Source organism: Trichinella spiralis (assembly GCF_000181795.1).
Source record: "Trichinella spiralis strain ISS 195 chromosome Unknown Scfld9, whole genome shotgun sequence".
Lineage (NCBI taxonomy): Eukaryota > Metazoa > Nematoda > Enoplea > Trichinellida > Trichinellidae > Trichinella > Trichinella spiralis.
Genome location: NW_003526948.1, coordinates 689,428 through 704,238, shown reverse-complemented (window position 1 = coordinate 704,238; position 14,811 = coordinate 689,428). Strand labels below are relative to the sequence as shown.

General features: G+C 29.3%; 2 protein-coding genes across 2 annotated transcripts; both read left to right on the top strand.

Moving 5' to 3' along the window:
* The first annotated feature begins 1,267 nt into the window (after positions 1–1,267).
* On the top strand, positions 1,268–4,180 carry Tsp_09515 (conserved domain protein). The gene is made up of 8 exons (XM_003371240.1): positions 1,268–1,282; positions 1,663–1,738; positions 2,440–2,490; positions 2,719–2,768; positions 3,059–3,119; positions 3,343–3,395; positions 3,616–3,755; positions 4,165–4,180. Exons 1-8 carry the CDS (start codon positions 1,268–1,270, stop codon positions 4,178–4,180), a joined length of 462 nt encoding a protein of 153 aa, XP_003371288.1.
* Positions 4,181–4,997: 817 nt separating this feature from the next.
* Positions 4,998–8,485, top strand: Tsp_09516 (metallophosphoesterase 1). The gene is made up of 11 exons (XM_003371239.1): positions 4,998–5,128; positions 5,216–5,224; positions 5,459–5,569; positions 5,994–6,064; positions 6,636–6,774; positions 6,846–7,032; positions 7,095–7,160; positions 7,395–7,538; positions 7,875–7,934; positions 8,109–8,195; positions 8,465–8,485. Exons 1-11 carry the CDS (start codon positions 4,998–5,000, stop codon positions 8,483–8,485), a joined length of 1,026 nt encoding a protein of 341 aa, XP_003371287.1.
* The last annotated feature ends 6,326 nt before the right edge of the window (positions 8,486–14,811 follow it).

Below are 14,811 nucleotides of genomic sequence, written 5' to 3'. Positions count from 1 at the left end.
ATATATGGGCTTTATAGTAAAAAAAAGAAGATAAAGTGAAATTTGATTATTCTTGTTGATCTGATCGTTAACAACGAGAATTTCATTTTGAATAATATTTTACGCTTCCAGACTTGCATTATTTGTGCTTTTTTCCAATGTTCAGTTTTGCGTACTTCTAGCGTGAAGAACCCAATACTTGGGCAAGATGTCATTGTCGAACATTTGTTTGAGCTTAAAAGTTTGCTTTATGAAATTCATGTTCACTTATTTTTGCTTTGTTTTTTACTTTTGTAATTTTCATTATAGTTCATGCGGCCGACCAAAGTGAGATTGGAACAGGAACGTGGAGAAGCGAAGAACAAAACGTTTAAGCAAAGTTTTTCAATTGTTCAACTAGGTGATGATGCTTTTAATTTTTTTAAGAGAAATTTCTGTAGCGCGACAAAGCTTCGCTGAAGTGGAACACCTGTCGAATAGTCGATTTTCGTTTCAAAGTTACAATCCGAAAATAAAGGTAACTATTTCGAATTCAACTGCTTGAAACTTATCGAAGATTCGGTCAAAAAATTATGAGATGATGCAGACTGATTGGTACTTGATTATCTTTACTTACATATATAGAAATATGACAGTGGCGAAAATTGCGAGAAAGTGCAATTGGAAGATCCTGATGAAGTGGATGTGACGTGGCAAGAAGCTGCTAAATAGTACTTACGCGTGATAACATTTCCATAATCTGGTCATTTCACTTTTTCCATATGTAGCCTTTCATCAGCAGGACGTACCATAAGCAGAAAATTCACGACGAAGAAAGAAAGAGAGAAAGAATTGAAACATCAAGATACCGTGAACGAAGGCTTCATACGGCCACAATTCTGATATGCAATAGCTGACTTATATTTTATTTTTCTATTAATGTAATGCGTTTGGCATTTCTGTGCTCATGTACGATATAATTTAAAAAAGTGAAACAAAAATGTTTCCACTTGATGGTTATAGAAACAGCTGAGCTTATATCATCTGAACAAAAATTTTTAAAGTTTTCGGTAGTCTTTACACAAAATAAAAATTAAAGTTACCAATGTCAAAATTAATTTTTTTACGAAAACAATTGCATATTTTTTCTTTTTTATTTTATTTATTGTTAAAAAATTGCAAAACTGCTACAAATATGCTTGCAGTGATTTTCCAGTTTTATGCTTACAAACAACATTGCTAATGTATGTAAGTAAACCATTTTTTAATTATATTCTTATACAAAAATTAGAAATAAGTTGAAATTAACATGTCGTGTAGCGAGGTAAATATGGAACCAATTTTTCTAACAAATGAAGCAAAAAACTGATTGCACTTCATATGTAAGATTATTTTAACTTCTGAAAACGAAATATTAAAAATTGTTTTATAAAATTCAATAAATTTGGAATAATTTTAAACGTCAATTGCGAGTAAAAGTAAATTTTTATGCAGTTTTTGAATAGTCTAAAAATAAATTGCTACAGTATCTTCAATAAAAGTGACATAAAGGTAACATTAAATACTGTACAGGGGCAGTTTCCTTGCCAGTTAACAGTTTACAGTTGATCATATCGGTATTCATTTAACTCAGTTCTGACTATTCATGGTGACTGTTCATAATTAAATATTTTATAATGTGTTTTATGCTATATTTTATTTCAGGAATCTCCGAGTAAAAGCTTCGGCGTTAGGAGAGAAGCTGTGCCAGAAAGAAAATTTCGTTCCTTTTCTTTCTCGGGTAATATATTTCTAAATTTCAACTAACGAACAAACGAACTTAAATAAGTAATTTATATTACATATATACTTTTGTTAATGTAACTTATTCGTGTAAAATCCTTTCGGAGGGGAAGTGGGGGTTGAGCTGTTGCTTCGTATGGAATTAAGGAGTGTAAAATGTTAAAAATTTATAAATTTTAATTGGAAACACATCTTTTAAAATGATTTAAAGATTTAAAATTGTTATTTATTTTGTTTTTATGAAGCGCTTTCTTTTTTTCGGGAATTTCAGATATCACTTTTTGTCATTTCGAATAGCTAATCTTTTAGATATCTTAAATTGATAAAAAAAATTAAAATCAGTGATAAATGAAACTTGGTTCATTTATTCTGTAAAATAAATTAAACAAATGTATGATATTTTAACTGGCTTTTTGTTGTTACAATTAATTCCTGACTATGCATTTGACTGTAATGTTTATATGTTGGATAACTACTGCATTTCCGATGAATTGTAATTTTTTCGTTGAGGATAGTCTTCATGACTGTTATTAAAAACATTTTTAGCCATTTCTGGTAACTGATCAGAAATTTCAAAGTACATTGCTTTATCTTTTTGTGATAGTTCTCCACAATTAGATACACAGCCAACAAAGTGGTTGGTAAGATTGGTGAATTTTCTTTATCATAATTTTATTTGTAAACTCTAAAAATTTTTAGTGTATGTGTATGTGTATGTGTATCTAAGTATTTGTGTATCTGACTGTGCGGGTATGTGGGTATTTGAGTGTATGTTTGAATGTATGTTTCTGTGCGTTTGTTGGTGTTTGTGTAGCGCATGAATGTTTCAAATAACAGGAAAATCTTTCTTGAGGTTTGAGAAAAATCGAATCTGAGACATACTAACTTACAATTAACATAACTTAAATATATAATTAGCTTCACATGATTACTTGTAAGTGAATGCTCGCTTTACACTGCTTGGTTTTTTTCGTTTAGGTCGCGTAACATCATTTGAACCCCGGATAACTGCCCAACTATACCATCAAGTAAGCTTTGGAAACTGTTATTTAACTGCGTTTTTGCAAATTAACTGGGCTTCATTGTTGAAATATTTAGTAAATCAACAGTAAATATTTTTAATATTACGGCTTTATGAAAGTTCATTCAAATTATTTTCGCATGCACAATTTTTATTTCTGATCCATAAGTTGTTGAAATTTTTACTTCTGTTTCTTACATATACGTTATATTACTGTCATTATGTCCTCATCTACACTATCACATGTATTCACATTAACTGATACATAATTATTAGTAAATCTGTTTTTAATTTTAGGACGAGAATTGTGAAACGAGTAATCATTTCTCAATATGCGGCAATTGGTTTTCTTCGCCAGGTTAGTCATCTACATGTTCATTTTCGTTTATCTTGCTTATTCCATATTCAAATCTTTGTAATTTATTAATGATTAGGCTGATTTATTTTTTCACTTTTGTGCATTTTATTTTGCTCTTAATTTTTTAATGTATTTAGAATTAATAAATAGTATATTTGATGGACATAAATTTTTCAGTGATTATAACTGTTCAGCTTAATATTTGATCTTTTTTCAATACTAGATTTACTTATGGCCACCAAAATGGCTGAAAAATGCGAGATTACCTCTATGAAGGTAAGTTGCTCTTTGAAAGAAAGCAGCGTTTACAAAATGCTTACTTATTATCTGATATTTTAAAGCAGTTTACTTAAGGAGATTTTTAAAATTATATAATTGATACACATTGACAATTATTAAAAGATAGTTCTCTAATTAATTTGATGAAAGTAAACAAAATAAAAGGCGTATTTAAAAATTTTACCGATAAATATTTTTGAATTTAAAAATTATATAGGTGAACCGTGGACGGACAAAGCAGAGTCCAGTTTACAGAACTGATGCCTCTTTCGCGTCGCTTTTCCAGCCATATTACATCACTTGCTATTACGTAAAGCACATGCGCAGAAAGCGCAAAGCTACATGGAGCCCACAGCAGTAAATTCCTCAGGCATTTTTTATCTGCCATGTCATTTTATTGGTGATTTAAATAAATTATTTCACGTCTTCATGTTCAGTTGTTTAACTTACATAAGATTTAGGTTTTATAAAACAAAATTTACATATGTGACAGGAAAAATAAGTTATTTTTTTCGTCTTTCTTAAAAATGTATCTACATTAATAATTGAAATATGTATATGGAACAAAAGGCTTAAATTTAAGGAGATTTCACTTCTCGTTCATATGTTTATTAAAGATTTTGTTTATTATTATTATTATTTCTAATGTTATTCATTTTCCGTTTAAATAATAATATACTGCAAATATAAATATAAAAAGTAAGGCAAATAAATGTATTCAAGATATTTGTCTAAATTAATTTTACAAACATATATTAATTTACAGCGAGGAGAATGACTAATTATTTGGCTAAAATTGTCATCCTGTATCGAATTGAAATGTAAATTAAATACATGCATTGTGAAGGAACAAAAATGTCATGCAAATATGACTGCGTAGTGTTTCTTGTTACATAAAAATAAGCGAATATCAAGTTCAATAATTTGTTTAACAATTTAACAATTAAATAAAATAAAGTCATTTATAAATATGTATTATATATTAATGTAAATTAGCAAACTCAAAAGAAATTTTTCACAGAAAATGAAATTATAATTTCATTTTGTCCTTCATAATGTTTTAACATAAATTATGTTCCCAATCAAATTTCAGATCTTTATTCATTTATAATTGAAATGCAAGAAAATTCACATAAACAATAAATAGCAATTCTTTATAATTTATTTTGAATTTTGTGTCCTTTCTGACGAAATGGAGGTAATCTGTCAAGTTCTTCTTGTCTTTTCTTCACCGTTAGTTTTGCGTAAGCTTCTTTTGCCTGATGTATTTCATTCAAACTTTGAATAATTTTTCTCTGTAAGTATGTACAATTATTTCATGACTTCACCATTATTATACCATTCGCATTAAATTTATTACTACAGTTACTTCCATTTCAAAATAAACATACCGCTAAATTTTTTTGCATCAAAAGACGTTTCCTCTCGGCAGTATTCGTTGGTGAGGGCTGACCACCTAAACTGATATGATCAATTTATATATCTCAAATAATTTAAATAATTACTACCCGAATAAGACCAATCGGGTGATTCTAAAAACCGATCAGCTTCTGCCCAGTGACCATTAGTAGGCTTTCTGCAGAAAATTTTTTAAAAACAATGTTCACATGGAAAAATGAAATACCTGAAGGTCCAAAATCTATAATTTCTAAAAAAAGAAAAATAAACGGAACTAATACTCTTCATATTTTCATTGCAATACCGCACAGTTCGCTATTTATGATGTTCAAGTACAATATTTTGATATAGTATAGCAGTTGATAATCTCAGCGGTATTTTTTAATAATGCAATTTAATATTTTGTTTAATAAATCCAGAGGCACTAGGTAATTTTTAATACAAAAAATTGTTTTATTATGCATCCGTAATTTTTTATTTCAGACAGTTGCTCTTAATGATCTTTCTTTGATTGAATTACTGTATAGTGCATATGTGAAAAAGTGCACATGCGCAATGCTATTAGCAAAATTACAATTCAAACACTGCTTACTTTCTTGTATAATTCTCTCGGCAGTGACAATTCTGTTGTGTGAACATTACATTTTTGAGATTGTTTTGAGCAGCTGCTCGTGGCCAGATTCGCAAAATGAGAATGCCTTAAAATTTTTTGTATTAGCTGATACTCATATTCTTGGTGACTACAAAGGACATTGGTTTGATAAACTGCGTCGGTGTGTATTATATGCAAATGCATAATTTAGTAACTGTTTATGCACAGGGGAATTTATGCAGTTAATGATTCTACACATGATAATAGATTATACTGTTTGCATATATAGTGTTATTATTTATTAAATTGTAATGTAAATCAGTATAATATTTGTTTTATTAATATTGTTTTACATTGGCATCAGTACACTTATGGGTATAAAATAAATATTTCTAGTATTTGAAAATAATTGTATTAACAGTTGCATTCGATTGTTTTATCATACCATTAAATGCCATATCATATCATGAAACATGACAGTTTTATTAATGAATTATTTTGCTATTCGAATAATGAACTTTATCATCTTTATCCTTGCACTGATTTAGATTGTTCAAATGTGAGCAAAAATGATTTTAATAGGGAAATGTTGTTTTCTATTTTAGGGAATGGCAAATGAAAAAATGTTTTCAAACAAGTGTTCGGTTATTTAATCCTGACGCAGTGTTTGTATTAGGTAGGTATTTTGTATCTATGCTGCGATAGGATATTTTATGCTTTATTTGAGATGAGAGTTTCCGGTTTTGAAAATGATGTACGTAAATTTAAGAGAGTTTGCATGTTTTTTGATAATGCAATCCGCAAATGGAACTGACTGTTCAAATGAGTTCAATATTTTGAATTTAAATTCGAAAACTGGTATACTGTATTTAACAGAAAATGTTGATTTTGAGATTTACTTATTTCACTTATCTTTTATGAATTATTTTAATATTGAATATTTATTTGTTGTAGACTTTATTTAAACAACGATTTTGCTTAACGTTTTTCTGCTTGAAATAATAATGAAATACCAAATGTGAATGCGAACATGAAATGAGAATTGAAAATTACGTATTCAAGCATCCTAAAATAATAGTCGACTTGTGAATATATATATTTGTTGTTTTAATCAAAAATTCAGTTTAAAATTTGAAAATGTAAAATGTTTACTGTAAACGTTCGATTGCAAGTTTTTGTTACATTAGCATTGAGCGCTGTGTCAAGTGCACATTTGAAGTTTTAAAATTATTTTTTGTAACGTTTAGGTGATTTGTTTGATGAAGGCATGTGGAGTGATGAGAAACGTTTCAAAAAGTACACGAATGACTTTTATGATATTTTTTCTGCAAATTCGACGCCGTTATATGCTGTAATTGGAAACCACGACGTTGGATTTCACGATCAGTCTGCTAATCTGCTGCATTTATTTTTTTTAATACCTGTGCTATTTGTGATTGTTTGTTTTTAAAATTTAGGTTGCATCCGCTTCGATTAATTTGGTTTTATGATGCTTTTGGAATGGATATTGTTGAATTAGTCGTTTTGAAGCGTTACCCGTTTATCTTGGTGAATAGTATGGCAATGGAAAATGATCAGTGTATTTTTTGTTCTGAAGCAGTACGGATGATCACTTCTCTTAATCTCACTCTGCAGTGTGCAAAAGTGAATATTTATTTCTTTGCTGATTTTCTATGCGTTTTTCTTTTAATTACTGGCTATATTAGGATGGAAGAAATGGTAATTGTTATTTCGGAAATGTTACCGAGTATATAAAGCCCATAGTGATGCAGGTAAACAGAACTTGTCGAATGTACTGGCTAAACGTGGTGTAATGGTTTAGCATTTTCCACTGTTTCGAGAATCAGATGCTTTGTGCGATGAAGTTGATGAAGCGCCGTTTGACCAAAAGCATAGACTGATGTTAGAAGGAAAAGATTGTTTGTCCAACAAGTCGACACGTTTTGTACATACATTGGAAAACTGAACAACAACTAATTTATTTTAACAAAATATATTATGTTTAGTTGTTGGAAATTCTGCAACCCCGTGCCGTATTTTCAGGGCATACTCATCACGGTTGCAGGGCTCTTCATAATGATGGTGAAGTTCTGGAATGGACTGTGTCATCTTATTCATGGAGAAATAAAAACAATCCTGCGTTTTTAATGGTAAATGTTTTATTTAATACATTACTTATTAGTAATGACAAATTTTAATAAGTTACCTATGGCGGAATTCTTCATTTTTTTCCTGTTGCCGAACTAATTAATCAAGTAATGAAGTAAGAGTAATGATGAATATATTTTACGAACGAACGAATATACTTGTAACATGATTTGCTCTTAATTGTGATAATAGAACTTGCTTTATTAGCTTTTCTAAAATATACACATATGCATTGCGTTTATAAAAATGCGTTGAATTTGAATGATTTTAATATGTGATATGATATTCATCTTAAAAAAATGATTTCCACATTGTGCATGTATATACGTTTTTTATAGGTAACTGTGACTGATGAAGATGTTTTGGTCAATAAATGTCAACTACCTCGTGAAAGCACGGTGATAATGCTTTATCTGATGTTGTTCACTTTTATCATCATATCTTTGATTTCATCTTTGACAGTGAACCTGCGTCCTTTCAGAAGGAACGTCGGCACTTTTAATCATTCACTGTAAGTAATATATTGTTTTGCATGTTTGGGTTGAAATATTAATTTTTCTTTTTTTTTTAAGAAAAATGGATTAATATTATCCATCCTATATCAAATACAGCCCGGTCATCTCTTGTTTTTGAACATGAAAACAATATCTACAGCATTGGTTTTAGGAATCAGCTTTGAGTAAAATTTCTTCTACTTAAACACGTTAGTAAGATTATGAGAGATTCGATAAAATCCACATTTGAGAAAACGTAGTAATCAATTGAGCTGTGAAGTGTGAATGAAGTATTTTCAGGCATTTTACAACATCAGAGCATATATGATTATAAAATGTTTTCAATTTTGAAAATGAAATGGTAAGATAATTTGAATTGAACTATTTTGATGATCGATAATAATAGTTCGATATTTTTTAATATTAATTTGCAGATGGTTTTGCTTAGTATTTAATTTTTTTCACTTCGTTGCTCACCTCAACATAGAGTAGCAGTTGGACGAACTTTTCATCGTTTTTGGCTTTTATTGTTGGCATGAGTGGTCATTGGAACAACAGCCGAATAGCTTTTCATTTTACAGTTAATGACAGCTGACGAGATTGGATTAAAGCAATGGGCGGCGCATCTTCAAAGAGGAAATCTGGTTAAAACTTTGAAATATACATATTGAATCTGTTGTTGACGAAGTCGTATGGCTTGTGTTTCCTGCGAAATGAGAAATCTGCTTTATTGACCGTGATGTGAGTACACCAGCAAAGCAAGATATCTTCTGAAATCAATTCATTTCCTTAAGGTAAGGAAAATTTTTTTTTGTTTAACATTATTAATTTTCTTCCTAATGTAATTTTCAATTTCAAAATAAGAATCCTGTTTATGGATTTTAGTTATTTTAGGGATTTTATTTATTCGAAAAAATTGCAAATTTATTTCATATTCTGTTTCATTCAATTTTTATATTTATTTAGTGAGATTTAATTGATAAGCAATAACTTTGCATTAGTGTAGCGCTTGAACTTGCGTTACGTCATTTAGTAGCTGGTGCATATTTGCATTTCATAGGCATGTCTTTGAATATATGTATATAATTTAACAAGAGTGGAACCTTTAAGTAAAGGTGTCCATTTTAGCATGATAAACTGTGGGAGAGCTTTTAAGTTTGATTGTTGAAAATTATGTGAGATCTTTTTGAAATTTCGATTTTAATTTTTAACCACTGCGTATACAATGAATGCGATGAACTTTATTCATATTTAAAGAGCGGGGACTTTTGAAAGCGGACCAAGCTTTGCATTTTAGATGTGTTTACTTTTTATAATTTCCATTCCCTAGTTGTCAAATTATCATTTTTTCGTTGGTCTGTTTCACTAATATGATAAAATACATTTGCACTTACGTAACTTGGGCTGTTTTGCGGAATCTGCACAATTAGTATGATTTTGACGGTAAGAAACGTCGATATTGTTAATTATTTTTATTTTCCAGCTCTTTTGTTGTTCACTATATTACACATGTTATGTAGTTCAGAAAAAATCTAATGCGTGTTGTAATTTTGATAATTGCTTTTCATTGCTATTATCTTGTAATTTTCGCCAAACAGTGCAACACTTTTCGAAATGGGAAATGAATTTTTTTATACCGTAAAATTAATAATGGAATGTAATAAAATAATAATTTTAGCTTTTTTGTAAAAAGTTTGCAAGTTTCAAGCATTATAATATTGTAAATTGTATAGGTTTATCTTAATTTTATTTTATCGTTACTGTTGATAAACTTTTAAGCTAATGATGATCAACATTTATACCTGATTTCAGTTACACATCACTAGTTTTTGATATTGTTAAAGATAAATTTAATTGAAAAATTGAAATAAAAGAAAAATATTTGTGGCATGGATATTTTTTTGTAGATTAATAGCTTTTAGTAGATTAATTTTTTGTCAACTGATTGCTGATGATTGACTGCAGGACAGCTGATCGTTTATTATTAATAACTAAATTTGCATAAGAAATGATGATTATTTTTTTATTTTTCTATTATGTGATTTTAAATACCATTATGATGTGTGATTTTGAATTTTGGCCCTGAGAAATGAATATTTTCAACTTGTTAGATTGTTTGTTATTCACCATTGCGCCTTTTTATAAGTTTTGGTTTGAACGTCGACGAAGGGAATTTACTTTTTCCTTCTAGCGAAGATCGATTATTCTCCAGAAAGTTATGCATTAGCTTTTGCTTTTACTAGAGTTTCGTCTTAGTGGCCGTTGATCGCTTGGTGCCAGCCTTGCAATTGAATTTCAATTGAATTTCTGTGAGCAATCTTAGACAGACGAGCAGCAATTGGATACGGACCAGGGGGTGGAGTTGAGGCAACGAAATGTACGGAAATTGGAGTCGGGTTGAAAATTGGCGGCTTGTTTAAACTAGCGCCGACATAGATCCATTTTTGCGCTTCGTTGCTTGTTTTCATCTAGAAAGACATTAATAGCAGCAGCTTGCATGAAAAATGTATTTGCTTGGTCACTACTGGCCATTGTTTTTGCATTGATTTCCTGTGAAGCATGTAATTTTCATACTACTAAGCTTACTGTTGAAGTTCAACAATTGGCCTCCACAGTCGACTAACTGTTCACATTATTATGCTAAATTTAACATAGGACCCATAGGACGTACTTTACCAACAAAATATGGGCTTATTTGTTTTCCTTGAGAATTGTAAAATCGAATCGACCATTCTTTGCCTTCAGGTATGACAGAATTTGCATGCTTTATGTATACGTAAAATTGCTACATCAAGATAACATTCAAAGGTACAGAAAGTTATATATATATATATAACTTGATATGAACAAACAGATGAACTTTATTAAATAAATTGTTATTTGATTTGCAGTTGCAGTATACAAGTAAATTGATAAATTTTTATAAAGTTGTCGATTCGAACTACTCAACATGAACAGAAATGAATGATTTTCTAGCATGGCTTTTTATTGTATTCCATTATTCAGATACTTCAACCACCGTAATAAAATATATTCGACATAACTGTTCATCACAATTCATAAAATTTTTCATTTATTACTGAAGATGCGACTGTTTGATTGATGTCCTTTGGAATTTTATGAATCAGGTCTACAACTGCTTCATATGCAATTTCTTTTCTTTTCACATATTGCTTGAAACGAGAAATGCGGAAATTGAACAAAAATGCAAAATTATTATTATCTAATGCAATCATAGTAATATTTATCCAAGACTTTGATTTTATGAAGCCAATTGACATTCGTGTTATACTTATTGTCTTTACAAAAATGAGAATTTATAGAAATATTTTTTAAATACATTATAAATTATATGAATGAAATATTAAAGTTGTTTCTACTTTTGTTTTATTTTATTGGATAATGATTGAGAAGAAAATCGAAAGTGAACCAGAGTAAACTTCAATCTGTGGCTTATTTCATAGAAAATTTAATTTCAATTTGTGTACTGCGTTTTTGCATTTTGATCAACTGTAATTGTAAAGTTGTTTGTGTGAATTTGTTCTGATTATAATGTTTTTCTCTATTATTTTTATTTTTTAAATTATTTTTCCAGCTTATTTAATACAAGTGCATGAAAGATGTTTGCAATCGAATATGCAAGCGACGGTGATATTATTAGACTCGCATACAGTTGAAGATTAAATTAATACTTTCATTAGGCATTTATATATGAATTCAAATGTATAATGAATAAAAGTAAATAGATAAACAAATGCAATTCCATAAGAGGTGAATCGCAAGGAGATAATAAAGGATTTGTTAGGTAATTATTTGAACTGAATATACAAAGATTGAAAATTGTAAAAAAGGTTAAGGAAATAAATTAGATAGTTGATGCTGTGTAGATATTTTAAATGAAACCTTTTAATTCAAGAATTGTAGGTTGTTGTCAAAAATTTAACTTCAATTTAGTTCATTTGATGAAGAAGTGTATTAGGTGTGTGTGTGTGTGTGTGGAATACAATTATTAGAGAACTTTTTTTTTCAAACAAGGCAAATCAATTATCAATTGGACAGACAATTAATACATACGTCGAGCACGTTGTTTGATTAGCATGAAAAGTGTTCAGTGAAGTGCAAAAGCGCGATGTTGCTACATAAATTTACTATGCTCGAGTTTCTTTGAAATATTTCTGAAATATTCCATCAAATGTGGAAAATAGAAATTGTTTAATAATGTGATTCTCACATTCAATTGCACCTATGTCAATCATTTAGCGAAGTGACGAGCTTGAATCAGCATCTGCAGGTGTACAGCTTAATCATTGATTATACAATCAACGCTCTCTCTCTCTCTCTCTCTTTCTCTGAGTGTAACGAGAAAATATGTTCAATTTTGCAGAGCAATGAAATATTTTTAGTATGTATTGTTGTTGAATACGTTTTAAAAAGAAATTTGGTATAATTTTTTTTTAATAAATGCAATATCAGATTTTTTATAGTTATTATATTTATATTGATGGAAACTTTGAAGTGTGGAAATGCATTCTTTATTTCATATTCTTCATTTTAATCAAGCATTTTCATATCTTGAGTTGCGTTGAACAGCTGACTAGCTCTTGATACGATTTTAAATTTTCTTAAATTTTTTGAACTGATAACTGATAGTCAGTAGATGAATTTCATCTGTGAATAAGCTTTCGTGAAAATGTTGTTGTTTCAAGATGGTTAACTCTTCTTTTTGCTTTTACAATCATTGATTGACATCGTTGAAAATAATTTTCATAATCTGAAATTATATTCATATTTAACAATACAGAGTTGAATTAATTTTTCACTGCCATATAAATTGAGACAAAATTCATAGGTTCAGTTCAGTTAGATTTGCATCTTTTGGTATTTTTTTTACTAATTCCCTTACCACCATATATATATTTTTTTATTAGATAGTATAATCAATTGTTGTTCTGTACGATGCGGTAAAAAGCTTTAAACGCATGCATGCTGTTAAAATGCAATCCATTTGCTAAATTAAATTTCTTGCAACTTTTCACTTGCAAGCAACTTTGCGTACACAATTGATTTTTTAAGAATTAAAATTAATTTTCTGAGGTTCCAGGATCTGCTGCCTGAAGTTACATATTGTTTGGCACTGTTTATACACTGATATTACTTTTTTAAGTTATAGCGATGGACTGCAACAAAAGGCGACAATAATATAATTTCCTCCCCGTAAAATTTATGCTCATCCGTTTAAATAACGAACATGAGCGTTTGTATGCATGAAATTTTATTTCATATTTCAGTTTTTGTATATTTTGCGTAAAAAAGTTGACAGTATTTTGAAAAGTATTCTGATTGAAACGGGCATGTTAAGTATTTATTTATTATTAGCTGTTGGTATTTTTTTAATTATTCATTTTAAAGTTCATAAATCAATTTAATTTTTGTAATTTTTGAACATGCACGACAAACAAAGCAATGAGCAGTATTATTTTTCTGTTTCTACATTCGTAACTTGCATTGCACTATGTAAATTTTTATTGTGCTTCATGTTTTTTTCCTGCTTTAATATTTAAAAAAAATTTTGCGTTCACTTCAGAACTTTCCTTTTTATTTGACGCATTGTTGAATTGTAAAAAAAATTTATTTTTGATCTATAATGAATTTGAAGTAGTTGAAATGAAAGCGACGCATTTGTTAGTTGTTTTCGAGCTGCAGATTCAACATGAATTATCAGATCAGAAGAAAATGCCAAACATTGACAACATTGTTTTAAGCGTCAGTAAAATGAAAAGTAAGTAAATGTGTATTTTCAGTGGAGAAAAGGCGTACAGTATTTTTTTCTCGAAATCAGTTACATTTTATAGTCATGCTACAGTGTGGCAAATAAAGTGAAAGTTTTTATTGATATTTTATGATTACTTTGAAAACAACATCAATTGATTTCTTTGGTTATGTAATTCAGCAGGCAAAGTGGTAAATGTTAAACTGGCAAGATGATACTTATTGAATGGATTTGTTCCGTAGGCAAGAAAGATACTTAAAAACTCCTGTAACAGCATATATCGCTCTGACATATTTTATTATAAACATATTAATTACTGTGATGTTATATGCTCACTAATATTAGTTGAATTTTTGAGCTTTATTGAAATATTGAAAAATGGTTTTAATAATGCATCTATTATACGAACACTTAATTAGTATGCCAATTACATCATCTACTGTGTGTAGCTTTGCAACTAATAAGAAGTTAATTGAAAACACAATTATCCTGCTAGCAAAGGCTGTGTTGCTTCTGTCTAATTTAGTTTCTTTTTCTTGTTTTAGCTGTTTTAACTTTGTGCAGTAATTTAATAATGTGAAATTAATGAAACGTGCTCGTGTTCGTCATCTGTATGTGTGTTGTCAAATGTAAAATTTAATTTCTGCTCAACCAATAAGGCATAATATTCATTGGAGAGCATTTACTTAATTTTTTCTTCTATTTATAAATTTATGTTTATATAAATGTATGATTTGTACACGTCAAAATAGTGCGTATGTCTTTGCCAATGCCAACGGGCACTTTCTTCATTCTCTAATTCTTTATCTTTTCCATTTGACAATAGATGTTTTGAAAAGCATTTTCTGTCTGTATCTGTGTTCATTAGCTTGGATTTGAAAGTTTGACAATCGATTGAAAAAGCACGATTTTTGTATGCATTTTTTGGTATAAACGATTATTGACAAGTGAAACGAATGATGATGAATGCAATGATGAACGCAGTTTTCAGTTAAACTAGAGACGTATATT